General features: G+C 43.3%; 1 protein-coding gene across 1 annotated transcript; it reads right to left on the bottom strand.

The window, feature by feature from the left end:
• Positions 1–3,833: 3,833 nt before the first annotated feature.
• Positions 3,834–12,850, bottom strand: LOC307259651 (myocardin; the record flags this gene model as incomplete). Its single annotated transcript, XM_080039594.1, has 16 exons — positions 12,762–12,850; positions 10,010–10,063; positions 9,361–9,416; positions 8,790–8,856; positions 7,840–7,965; positions 7,520–7,716; positions 7,175–7,315; positions 6,326–6,491; positions 6,083–6,213; positions 5,985–6,037; positions 5,719–5,863; positions 5,012–5,605; positions 4,812–4,895; positions 4,505–4,642; positions 4,363–4,417; positions 3,834–4,270 (listed from the first exon to the last, which is right to left on the bottom strand). Exons 1-16 carry the CDS (start codon positions 12,814–12,816, stop codon positions 3,834–3,836), a joined length of 2,499 nt encoding a protein of 832 aa, XP_079895720.1. The 5' UTR covers positions 12,817–12,850.
• Positions 12,851–14,322: the final 1,472 nt, after the last annotated feature.

Below are 14,322 nucleotides of genomic sequence, written 5' to 3'. Positions count from 1 at the left end.
CACACACACACACACACACTATTTTGATGCTCATTTTGCTTGTTTTTCTATATTCCAATTATCCTGTGTATTATAGCAAACCTTGGTGATTTTGTACCCTCATAGCACAGTGTTGCCCTGAGGCAACAAACCCAAATCTGAGTGGGGGGGTGGGGGGGTGCAGATTTTATGATGGCTATACCAACAGGGACCCCCAAGCTCCCACAAAGTGGGGTGAAATATTTTTTTCCACAAAAAATAAAAAGTCATGCCATAGAGGGTTAAGCCAAATTCCTCCATTCATTAGGAGATGACGTTCTTAGAAACGGTCGTTTGCAGGAATACAGGCAATTGCAAAACATTATGGATTAAAAAATACAGAATACAGCCGCTTCAATGCAACAAAAACACCGACCACATTTATACTTTCAAATTCAAAGTGATTTTAGGAGATATTTGGTTTTGAGTTTTCATAACAAGTTTTGGATTGATTGCCATTAAATATGTTTGATAGAGATAGCTTATCTGGGGACACAGATACATATACTCTGTGTGAATTATAATAGCTCAGTACCATCCTCTGGTAAAATTTATATATCATTTTATCTTTATGAACAAAAAGTGCATCTCAAACTGGTGGGAATAACATTCATTTTGTTTAATATTTTGTTCTAATTGGCAAATGTTAGCAAGCTAAACAAAGATAGGCATAAACCTTGCTAACTGTCAGTCAACTTTAGCATTTAGCTCTAAGCAGCACGCTGCTTCAGTAAAGCTGATGGTCAAGAGTTTCTTGTTAAATTCAAAGTAACTGCGAGGAACTTTGAATTTTTGTTTATTTTCACGGCATCTGTGGACAAAAGAGCTAGTGTATTTATGACACCAGCGGCTGCTGTCGGAAAGCGTGTGCTTGGGGTGCGTGCATTTGTTTAGGAAGCGAGTGAGAGGCCGCAGGATGCATTGCGATGAGGTTATGTACAATATGTGACTGACTATGTAAGATTAATAATGGTAATCTGACAATGGTGAAGCAAAGCAAACTTTGATTTCGTACTGTTCGGGAAACACTTGATGTTTCGGTCTGCCTGCCGTAAATTGTTTCTTCGGAGTTGGCTGGGAATTCGGACCTGAGTTAATAAAAAATATCTATGTAAAAATAGCATTCTTTTTGCTGATTGTTTACTTGCTGAGGTCATTTATGATCATCAGGGGAATAATTAGACTGGGTCATGAATATTTAAAAGTTACTCATAGTCACTTTAAGGTATCAGTAAAGAAATCCACTTGATAATCCTTCGTATGTGCAATATTACAGCAATGAGCTGGTCACAAAAACACACAAAGAGGAACACATAGAAAATCTATTAAGACTTTAATTTTCTTAATGTTTATAAATACATTTTGGACAGTGGTTGATACATCGTGCATGAATAAGTTACATAATAAATAAAAGCAAAAACATTTTATTTTCACAATAAGGTATTTATAGCAGCAGAAGTGGCCAACAAAGTCTCAGTCTAAGTCAGTCCGATCAGGCTCAGTTTCAAACCCAGTTTCAAACAGAAGTATTAGACCTGGGGTTTGGTCAAACCTGTCAAACTGTCTCAAGGTTGTCCAAGTAAACTTTGCACCAGTGTTTGGAAATTAAATAAGAATGAAGGAAAACACTGGTGTCGACCCTAAAGCATTGGAAGTCACAGGAGGTAGCATCTTACTCTCCTGCCTATCAATTTTCTTTTTTTGTTCATGCAAGCAATGTTTATTGATCACCATGATTATCACAGCCATCCATCCACATTTAACTGCATTTTTCATAGTCTCTGTTGTGAAGCTGTACAAGAATTCTTCAACATAAAGCTGTGTGTTAAACGTTTGCCTATGCAGTTATCTTCGTCCAATAATTTACCATGGCTGTCTTGCTTAGTAAGACGCCGGCTTATCATCAGAACAAAATAACTGGTCGGCCGCAACACTGAAAAATGTGCGTACAAAAAACATGACATTAACATACTATGACCTCAGATCTGCCAGTTTATGTGCCCTTACCCAAATCTACCTAGATTTGAACACAAACGTTTTGGGGCTGAGAAATGGACAACACCCTTTGTGATAGTTATTGAATGACACCAACGTTCCAGATACTGTAAGGATGAGCAAATCAAAGCTCTCCAAAATGATTCATGAACATGCAGCCAATTAAGGGCAGTATATAACTTCATGTAGATGAGATTTTGTATCTTGATTACATTTAACAGGTACATCAGAGGTCAATTGCAGCTAACCTCTGTCAGATTTTTTTTCCTGATGTCATTATGTTAAGTGGGGGTTGAGAATGGACATAACTCACTCAAAGTGTATTATGCAAACAAGTAATGTACCCATTTCTGCATGACCACTAAATCAAGTAGAGTATAAAACAAGATCACTGTCACTGTTAAGAAAATGTGCAGCATTTACCGTATCAGATTTAACTGACAAGCTCACGTCTGGTCATGTGACATGATACATATTCTCCAAACATATTATTATGTGCTAATTCTACAGTGCATTTTCTCTTATTACAAATGGTCGTTTTGCAATGTTCAGCAAAGATTTATCAATGATAAATAATACGTTTGTGGAATTAATTTACACTGAGTAAAAAGGTGTGGCCTTGGGGTTGGGCTATAAATTGAGCTAAATATGGCTTTGCCAGTAGCAAAGTAAGCACCGTGCAGTGGGCTAGACGCTGTTGGGGGTTAATCAGGGAACAAAATGACCACCTGTTTTTGAAAGCGATGAGGAAACTCTCACTTGGCTGATTGGTGCATTTGTATGGAGACTATTTCTGGGGTGGTGGCTTGATTGCTCTCCTGGAGAACGGAGACTTGAACAAGGTAATATGGTTATTCTGATGATTACAGTGGATAACTACACTGGAGTTACTGCCTGCTGACAGTGAGACTCCAATGAAATGTCTGAATGTCTGAAAATGTCAAGACAGAAATCTACGGCTTCTTCGTCTTCTGTGTCTTTTACACGCATCCTCTCACAGATCAATCATACCACACACAGACAGGCACACTTAATTAGAAGCAAACAACTAGAAGTGCGTATGGCAATTATGCTAATAAATATACATGGAAGCATTTGTGTGTAGACACATACAAACAAAAGGCAGCTTTGTGTGCAGAGTCACACACAGTCGGACATACTGAACATACACACAAGCACGCACACACACACCGCTTGTTTGTAGCTTCTGCCAGCTTCCTCCCTCTACATGCCGACTGTGTGTCTGGCACTGGGGTTAAGGTCTGGAGCCACACACAAGCTGTGTGCTCTGTCTGGCTTTGACACACTCTAAATGGGCTTTATGAATGGCTAGGACTGATTGACTCAGGCAACACCAGGGGCCACACTCAACTCAATCCGACAACGGGTTTTGGAGATCAGTGAGAAACAACCAGCGCAGCCAGGAACCATGTTTAAATTAATATGCCACCAGATTTTGTTTTGTTTTGCAAGGCAAACACTGTGCAGTGGAGGGTGTCAATCCACAGATGTGTTGTTTGTTTGCCTTTTTTGGCAGAGCTGCAAGTGCTTTTAACAGTGCTCTGTGTGAACACGTGTTTGCATGTGTCTGTGCTCCCGTTGCCCCATTAAAGCTAGCAAGGAATCCAGCTCTCGACATTGCGTGGAGCCAGTGACTCTGACAGCCTTTTCAATGATGGATGGATAGATGAAGGCCGCCATTCCCAAGATTGTGTCCTCGGTGGGATGCATACATACAGTTTTCCCCATTCATCATCATCAAAACACACAACATTCGCCTACCGTTCATACACACAGATAATGCGCAACACAAGTCCTCATTACCACTGCTCTATCATTAGATCCAACACTCGGCTGACATTCAGGTCAGAATCTAGACTGAAGTCTGACTCGACAAAAGGAGCAGTCGGCGGGGTGAGAGGGCGCAGGGCGGATGTCAGCGACTCCAGCCAGTCAGCGGCGTCAAACAGTGTCGCAGCCCGTCGCTTCCTCGACTTCCCAGTGGAGCGCAGAGGGGAGGTGCAGATGGGGGGAGGGAGCAGAGCAGGGATCACCTGGCTGGGGTTGATGACAGCCGGAGACGGAGGGAGCTCCAGCAGGAGAGAAGAGCAAAGAGGCGAGGGCAGGAAGTTATCGTCTTTGTTGTGCTGCTGCTGGGAGGCCTGGGACTGATCGAGCCGAGCTGGAGGGGGAGGGGGAGGTGAAGGGCCCGGGGCTGAGTGCACGGGGGATTTATGATCAGACACATTGACAGAGTCTGGAAGAGAGGCAGAAAAAAAAAGGATTAGACACTGAAAGAAACATGAGCGTCGCTTGAGTTGTTTTTTATGTGAATTGTGGGACACTCACCGACACAAGTCATGGGCTCATCCAGAATGTCGTCGATGGACTGCCGAGGGTCCATCTATGGCCAACAAGGGGGGAAAAAAACACTTAAGTCCCTCTGTACAAACTCTTGGTGATCTCTTCCTGCTGATTGACAGACTCTAACCTGTGCTTTCTGGATGGCCTCCTGCAGTTCTTCCTCCAAGCTGCGCACACAGGGCGAGGTCTGAACAGGACTTGCCGTAATCAGCTCTGGCAACTCAAAATCCTGGCCAATCACATCACACGGTTGGCAGCAAAACACCTGATTAGAGAGCAGAGGGAGAGTAGTTGATAGGTGGCGATGAGAGTATGAGCATGCTCAAATGTTTTACCAGTTTTCTACATTGAAGGCTCTGTAGTGTTTCCCCGTGCAAAGCAAATATTCCAGATATGTGTGTATTGATTTGTGTGTTTACCTGTGTAAACAACACCTCTGTCTGTCCGTCCATTTCTGATTTGCCTCTGGGACATCCAGGATCCTGTTGCAGGAATGGATGAAGGGATCCTCCACAAGACTGATTGAATAATTAAAAAATATTAATGATGGTGGTTCTGGAAAGCAGTCATCCTGCTAAATGAACTATTCTCCCAACACATCCTATGCAAAAATATCCTAACAGTCTTAACTCACCTCATTGCTATTGTTAGAAGAGCGGTCCCTTGGTCTGCTCCTTAACCTCTCCCTCATCTCCAGCTCCACACTCAGCTCCTGCCGCTGCTGCTGCTCGTTGTCAGTTCTCCAGGGAGTCCCACACTGCAGGGGCGATGAGGACGACATGGGTAGGCTGGGACTTGGAGTTCCTGAGGCGGTGCTGGCAGGAGCCAGGAAGACAGCATTGGAGAGACCACACTGCTCGCCTGCCAGACTGACTGACACGGCGTCCGAGAATACATTCGACACGGTGTGCAGAATTCCCGTTGGAACTCCGTTTTGAGTGTCACTGAGGATCCCATTAGGAATTCTCCTGTCCGAAATGTAAATCTGTTGGTCGGGGCTGCTGCTGGGTGAGTCTAGTCCAGAGCTGGCGTTTGAGCTGGGGCTCTGGCTGGGTGGCAGCAGGGCACTGGGGGTTAGGGGCTCTAGGCTGGTCCCCAGCTGGCAGAGGGGCTCAGGGGTGAGGCAAGAGTGAGGAAGCTGGAAGGGGCGGAGACGCTGCAACAGAGCGGGCTTGGTGCCGGAGACAGGGAGGCCACGCTTACGCAGCTGCTGCCGCAACTCCTGCACCTGCAGAAGGAAATGAAAAGAGAGTTTGTGAGTTTGCCTTTACCATGAATTGCAAACGACAGTGATAGTTCGCAGGTGTTTTCCACCTTTCAGTGCGTTCATGCTTTTCTTACCGTTAGATCAACAATATTTGCAGGGAGAAGCTCTGGCTTGGAGGAAGGGTTTGTGTCCATGGGGGTGTGGTTTGTTGTGGTGGGAACAGGTTGGGGATTCAGGGGCATGGCACCAGAGGACTTCATACGACCATTGTGATTTCCACTGTAGGGAAGGACAGAAGTGTTAAATCACCTGAACTAATGTAATTGATAAAGCAGAGCTCTTCCAAGTTGGTTCAAATTCTATTAACTGACACTGTACCAACAGCAATCTGTTTGCATACCTGGGCACAACTGTGAGCTGTTGTTGCGGTTGTAGCTGCTGCTTCTGGTGCTGCTGTGTTTGTTGTTGTTGTTGTTGTTGTTGTTGTTGTTGTTGTTGTTGTTGTTGTTGTTGTTGCTGGTTCTGAAGGATTTGCAGCTGGAGGAAGACCTGCTGCTGCGTCAAGATATGGGAATAGGCCGGGTCTAATTGAGTAGTAGGAACAGGGCTCTTCTGCTTGGCTCCTGCCCCTGGAAATAAACCGTTTGTTTAGGCTAAATGTAAACACCTCACCACAAGAGAAAGCCCGGATAGTACATCATGTTTAAATAAAGGAAGTATAGTAAAGAATTATGATGGTACCTGCAGTCCCGGACCCTCCTCTCTGGTCTGGAGGAATGTACTGGTGATACTTGAGTTTCCTCATTTTGGGTTTGGTGTCCCGCGGTTTCCGTGGGCGTGAGATGTGATTGAAATTGAGGGAAGTGGGTAGGGCAGATGGGCAGGTGGGACTGGGAGGCCGAGCTGTCTGTAAAGACACATATTGCCCACATGTCCTTAAACTGTAGCTATGCTATGGTTTTACTTGTTCAAATAGCGTATAAAATGTCAGGGATAAATCGTTTCATGTTGTTTGAGTATTTATTTTTGTCTTATTCATTATTTAGAGTAGGTTATGTTCGACAGCCCCCGTCAATGTTAAATTCTAAAATTAATAGTACAATTGCCTCACAAACCTCCAGATGACAGCATGTGCTGGTTCTGAAATACAGCCATGCTGCTTGTGTGTGTGGATGTGTTAACCTACAGGCCAAATACTGAGCTCCCCCAGAAGTGCAAATTGACAGTAATGAATGCAGAGAAGCTTAGCGCAGAGCACTTGTTTGACAAAACGGAAGAGTGACCGTCCTGTTAGGTTGAAGACCTCTACAGTTCTTTAATATATTCTATGTTTTATGTATACCTGCTGTGAATACCTGTCACCTCAGCAAGCACCTATAAATGTACACAATCTGAATGTTGTCTTATGAATGTGTGTAGGTAATATTACAACATTGATCCGCATACATTTATTTATTTAGAAGTCGTGAAAATATTTTTTTTTTAAAAGAATGTTATAGGCCTACAATTTACATGAGCCAAAAAATGAAAACCAAGATGAAAGCATTCAGGTTTGTATGCAACTATCAGCGTGCACTAACCCCACATTACCTTTGGCAGCAGGGGTGTGGCCTGAGAGGTCAGATATATCCCATTTGGTCTCCCAGTTGTTGCCGTAGAGTTTGATTCACTCATTGTTACACTCATTGGTTGTCTGATGCCCTCGGTTGCCGGGAGCAACGCCAATCCAGACTGTAGGCAGAAGAATATCAGATTATCAGAGTTGACATATGAGTCTATATATAAAGTTGTCACTGTGTTAATATATTTATTTTAATCTGTTCATCATAGGTTGTTGGTGGGAATTATTTTAGCAGATTTACTTGTCCCTGCCAGTGCCAACAGTGCGATACGTGAGTCTTAATCGAAAAATAAATCTCAGTATAGTTTCCTCACCTGAGCATTACCAGGGCTGTTTTTCAGGGGCGGACCCACAGCTGAGAAGTCACTTAGTAATTGGTCACCCGAGAGCCCTGGCAATGAAGAATAGGCCGTTGACTGGTGAACACCATGTTGCTCAGTGGGCGAAGAGGACGTGCAGGATGAGATGTCATCTTCGAAGACATCGGCAGACAGAGGGAAAGAGACAGGGCCTGAGGAAATGAGAAGCGAAAGGAGGTAAGGTCAACAGATAAGCAGAGGAGAATGGGTGGAAAAGAAATGACTGTGTGACTCTCCCTGTGTGTGCCGGTGCATGCAGATGTGTGTTGACTCACGGTTCTCTAGGGGCCGTGTTTGTTGGTGCTCCTGTTTCACAGGCCCCGGCAGACATTGGATCCTCTCGGTGGGGTCCTGCGACTGTCGAGCCTTCTTCTGCCTCTGGGCCCCACACCCAGTCCTCTCTGCGGGCGACAGAAAGAGGGAGGAATGGAGCGAATAAGTGGAGAGAGAGAGAAGGGGACAGATGGGAGATCAGTGGAAAGAGAGAGAGGAGAGGAGATTGGAGAGAGAGAGAAGCAACAAACAGGTTTTAAAAACATATGTGGTGAGAGCATACACAACAGTGCTGCCGCAGGCAATCAGTCCCAATTCAAACCAGCAAGAGCATAAAAATAGTAAACACCCCGGCCCATAGGGAAATACATTCCCGTGTATATGAACACACAACCACACACACACACACACACACACACACACACACACACACACACACACACATTCACACATCATTTTGAAAAGGGCAGAAAAGGACTGTTTGGGAAATCAGACATTTTGAAAAGCAAGATATTATAATAATAGTCATTTCAAAATAAAAGGAAGGTTAAAGGGTGTGGAGAGATAAGGATAGAAATACAGATGAGAGAGAGAGAGAGAAATGTTAGTAATGGCAGAAAGTGATGACTCTGATCCCTGGATGGCTTGGTTTATCGTGTACTGTCTGTCTATCGCTGATATGTTTACAGACTGCTTAAAATGAGCAGATATAGAGTGCAACAAGGTCACACTTCTATTAAACTGACAGCTGATAAAACGCAAAGCCCATTTTCAGGTTTTTCACACTTAATTCCCTCGCACTGCTAATGTATAACAGGGAGAGGAGGGCAGCACAGATGTGATCAAAGAAAGAAAGAAAGAAAGAAAGAGAGAATGAACGGAATATTTTTTTTTGCTGGGAGCATTCCATTCAGGGTAAAGCAGGAAGGGGACATAATAGGAAGAGCATCACCTTGTGTAGTTTCAGTGTTCAGACCACTAGGGGGCAACTTCTGCGCGGCACCATCGTCAGTTAGACGCTGCATCAGGAAACAGTAAGTCAAACCAAAAGCCAGGGCCAACAGATTGCAATGCAGTTCATTCAAGGCAAACAATAAAAGTCTATTGCAATGCCAATGTTTCCCACATAGATTTAAACCACAGAAAATGTGCAAAGGTCTTTAAAGGAACTCATGGCTTCGGTTCTACAAAAATTCACCTCTGAAACTAGTAAAAAAAAAATATTTTTAGGTGAGGTGAAAACAGCTTGGGAGAACGACTGACCTGTATTAATCAAATCTCACAATCAATTAATTCCTCATGAATTTACAGCAATATGGAAGTATCATTGGTAAACAAGGCTGTGGTGTATTCTGTTCTATCAAATCTAATCAATTATACAAATGAATGTTATTTATACAAAAATAAAATGAATTCAAAATAAATACACTTGAGATGAACATGGCAGCTTGGCTCATACTGCATCAAGTCAGTATTTGATCTACCGTGTGAAAATGTAATGCTGTTGGACATTATTGACTCACCAGAGCTTCACCCTGGTCTTTCTCCGTTTTTATAGGGGGACAAGCAGATTTCAACCCTGTAGAGACAAACAAGATGTGGTTATGAGATGAAATTAGAAATGCAGCAGAATACGTCAACAAAGCACAGTGGGCTTTCAACTCATCCTTCCAAGTTATAGCATCTCAGATGCTCGGTTATGTTTGCAAGCATTGGAATGTGCAGTAAAATTACCTGAGATTGTTTTGTTATTGTTTTTTTGTTTTTTTAACTGTATCTACACTCTAGACTTCTCTGTATTACATTTGCTACACTGACCTAAATTGATTTATTTGGAAGTTAGCCTTTATGTTCAGTGCATGGTATTAGGATCACTTTGTTTTTTTGTCTGTTTTTTGCACATACGTTTGTTTTAGTTTAATATCAACTTGATATACAGTATAATATGACTATAAAAAAAGATTCGTCTAAGACATAATCATAAATTTAGACTGCGATTATAGAATCAAAGGAACTTAAAATTTGGTCAATAGTTAAACCCGCAAAGGTATTTACTAATCAATAGGCCATCCTCTGTCAATGGAATAGGTGGCCTGAAGATCATTCATATAAAATCCGATATGGAGTCATAGTGTAAAAGATCAGTCACATTGTTAATACACATAGACTAACCAGGGTCTGCATTGATTTCACTCTGCCTTCGGTTCTGAATCCTCAACTGCAGGACTGAAAGACAAGTGCAGAGATGGAGTTGACAGTGTTAATAGAAATTGTCAGGGTACACAGATGGATTTTTTTTGTTGAGAGGGACAAATTATCTAGGAAAAGACATAGGCTATCACTGACGTAGAAAGTTATGAGTTGAACATTTCAAAATGGCATGATGACTGCTAAATGATATGGCCTTGTAACTTTATTACCCCATGATGTTGCAGTGCTTGTAGATTATATACAGTATCTCCTTGCATGCCTGCACACACACCAATACACCCCACACGTATGTGCACATATATAACATTCAGTACACATACAAACAGGTGAAGCAGGGTAGGGCACCAAGTGTTTCCAACCATGATTCATGTTGGTGGCTTTTGAGACCTGAGAGACCTGACGAGGGGTGGACTGTATGGGGGGGGGATCTGACGGCAGTAACTATTTATCCCTCAGTATGTCTATTTCTGTTGGTCCCATCCCCCCATCAGCTGTCCCGTTCTCTCCACCAGCGTCTCATGCATCCCCTGCTCCTCACGTCATCCTCGTTTGTGCTTCTCGCTACGCTCTTCCTGCTTCTCTGCCTCTCAAAACAAAAGTTTAGCGCTGTCAAAAAAGTGGATTTAGACACATTAACACGCTGTGCTCTGTCTACTTATGGAAGCAATGCATGCTGGGGTGGCTGTTTGTTTTTTCAGTACACGATGTGTGTCTACCATTTAATTGTTTTGTTTTTAACTGGAGACCCAATACAAGTCTTGAGTTCTTCTTCAAATCCCATAACATAATGTTTCCCAACCTTGGGTCAGTGCTGAGATCAAAATGAGGGGAGTCATTGAAGGATAATGAGGATAGGACAAAATAAACAAAATTCTAAAGGCTCTTGCGATTTATACTATATTTTTGCAATTTTCTTTTGTAAAATTAAATGTTCAACCCTTCATGCCCTTTAAAAAAACAAGTGAAATATTATATATTATATATATTTTTAAAGCTTTTTTTAAGGGGTTGCATTATTAATTATAAATTAATCAGCTGACATATGTTCAGACTGATATATTCCTCCCGGTCCTTGCACTATGTACATACAGGATTTCAACAGAGCAGCTGCCCTAAAGAATCACGTTTTCCAGCAGGTGTTGGTACACCTAGGGGACAGTCTGTCGTTTCCTCGCCTCCCTATTTTACTAGCCGTTTACGACAGCTGCCTGGGAACACAGCAGAAGCTACAACTTGTAGGGGAACTTGCATTATGCCATTACAGGATGGTTGCTCAATTCTGAGTGTTACAGACTGCTGTTTAAGTTGTAATCAGTAGAGCTGGATTTGTAAATGTCACTAATACATTAACAATTAATTCCTGCTTTTACCCTCAAGATGGCAAAGGAGTTTACAAAAGCAAGTTAAAAACAACAGCATTAGTAGCTCTGTCTAAGGGGGTTGAAGCCCCCCTCACACATACACAAATAAGCTTTATATGTGTGAATTCTAAATTGTTCATATCCACCCTTTATCTGTTGAAATGGGCCCCTCCATCATAGAACATGGGTCTGCTGTTTTTACAGTTGCAGAGTAAAGAGTGCTGTTTAAGAAAAATCTGAAAAATAATGTTCCTTCTGCATCTCAGGATTTGATATCTCTCTAGCCTCTAAAATGTCCTCTCAAAGTGCACCAGATTGATGCATTTTACTTTAAAAAGGTAAAAAAAATTCTGGGGGGGCATACCCCCGGACCACCCAACAAGGTACAGGGTCCCTCCAACAATACCCCAAAATCCTGTGGGAAACACTGACTTCCTTAATATGTTTTTGCCATTAATTGTATGTATCCGTGTAGAAAATTCAGTGTACCTGACTGGATAGGGACAAGTGGGGGGCCCTTTATGAGTGTGTGCCCAGGGGCCCATTATCTCATAATCTGTCTATGATCCTATCACTCAATTCCTTTGCAAAGGCAGTTAGTAGGATACTAGGCAACTTTTTTCTTTTTTCACAAGTTAAGCTGTTCTTTCTGTTAGTAAATGCTGTTCGCAAAAACTCATCACTACAGCAAATGTGCCAAAAAGCAGTCGCAGAGATCTTGCAAGGGCAAAAAAAATTCGCTCACGCCCTACGGACGCGAGCTTCTTGGTGTTTTTTTTTTGTTTTGGGGGGGGGGGGCATCACTGACAATTTCATCTTAGGGCACCCAAAAGCTTAGCAGCGGCCCTGCATACAGTGTACATATTTGTGTGTATTAAAACATTTTATGTGCAATAACTCTTGCTATACATTTTACAAACTTTGATTGATTGTTGTTTATTCAGACATGCATATTTTATATTATAAAGATTAAATTAAATTAATAAAAAATGTATTAAATTACAAGAATAAAAGACTCTCCTGTTAAAGGCCCACTCATCAACAAACCAACCGATGTGGTCAAAACAGTGACCCACAGAGCTCATAGCCAGCTGCCTTGACGTCTCTTCAAGACATCTCTGTCTGAAGGGTTTCAATCACTAAATCCATTCACCGTCATCAATACGCCTTCACCCAATCGATCACATAACTGTCAACATGACGGACCATCCAATAACCTCCACAAACACTTCACCTCTACAATATTGATGCTAATGCTGCCAATTACGCACAAGATTTAAAGCCAGTGCTGTGGGCAAATACATCCTTCTCTCTTGTAATGGCCATGAGCTGAGACTTCCAGGATCCCTCACCTGAGCGAAACTTGTTCCGGATGAGGAGCGACCTCTCGGAGGCCAGCAGCGTCATGGCGTCAGGGGAGGAGGAGCCGGGGATTGGATCAGAGAGAGAGAGAGGAAATTCCTGGTGTCACTCCACCAGGAGGAATGAACCCCTCTCCTTCTGTCTCTCGCTGTTGGAAATGCCTATGAAACAGAGGAAGCAGGAGAGAGAGAGACGGATGCTTGTTAATCCACTGATAGACACAAAGCGATATCGATAGAGGCACACACAGCACCGCAGCAATAGATTGAGGGGGGAAATGGAGTCGCAAAGCCTTGCAGACCAACAGGCAGACTGAGTAGTGCGGTGAGCAGCTCTGGCAGCAGCAGGCCTCCCTATAGACAGCCTGTCATATAGTCAGACAGAGAGTCACAGAGGCCCACCCATAGTCACAACTAATGATACAGAGAATTAAACAGACAAGGAGGCTAGAGGCTTTTTACAGGGACGGTGCAAGGAGACAGAGGGAGAGGAAGAAGAGAGTATAGCATGCATGAGTGACGGAGACCGAGGCCCCGGCTGATACTGAAGACATCAGGGCCGCGGGACACTGATCGTGACAGACAAACATGAACCTGCAACACCTTCAGCATCGCTCAACACATTTGCACCGTGACAGCAGGACCACCAATGTTTCATGCACTAAAAAAAGTGGGGACTGAATTCTAAAGTAGAGAGCAGGGGACTCTACATAAGCTGCATTAGTGCACATACGCAACCAATTAACAATATTGATTTGAAGTGGCCAGCCACAGAGGGACCAGACAAACACAGACATGCAAACACACACACACACACACACACACAAACACACACTATTGAAATAGCTGAGGTTATGCATACTAAATCCCCACGGCAGCCTTCCGTATTCCCAATCCCATTAATGCACACACCTCACTTATTTACAATACTAGCAGTCCAAAAAAGGAGGCTACTCACTCATGAATGCAATCAAATAACAAGCGGTTGATTGAGATTTCTTGTCTGGCACAGGCAAAAGTTCACAGTGGGGCACTGAGGCACAAGAAGGCGCGGAAAACACTGCGAGAATAAAGCAAGAGAATGAAAGAGAATACTTACAGGAAAAGGGAGAATTGAGTCCCTCAGGGAAAATTGAAGTGGATTTAAGATTAAATTGAGAGAGGTGCGAGATGGAGGAAGAGAGGGAAAGAGAGAACTTTGTAGCGTGTTTAATGACGATTTCTTTCTTTCATGTTCTATTCATATCCTTTCTGTCTGTTTTTTCTTTCTCCCGTTTTCCACTCTTCTCCCTTTCTTGTCTATTTACTTCCTTCCTAAAGGTGAAATGCAAAGAGGAAAGAGGATCTGTGGTTCCTTCGTCCCCCTTGCGATATAAACTCACCCTCTCTACCTCTGCCTCGTCTCTCTGCCCCTCTCCCCTTCCGCCCCAAAGCATCCTGGATCCTCGGTGCCAACTGTGAGCGACTGTCAAACTTTCCCCCTCCCCCCTCCATGGCCTCGTCCCCCTCCCCAGCAACCTCCCCCCCCCCCCCCCCTCCTCCTCAAATCTGC

Source organism: Ammodytes marinus, assembly GCF_949987685.1.
Source record: "Ammodytes marinus genome assembly, chromosome: 13".
Taxonomy (NCBI): Eukaryota; Metazoa; Chordata; class Actinopteri; order Uranoscopiformes; family Ammodytidae; genus Ammodytes; species Ammodytes marinus.
The sequence above is the reverse complement of the archived record's forward strand: the minus strand, read 5'-3'. Positions and strand labels throughout refer to the sequence as shown.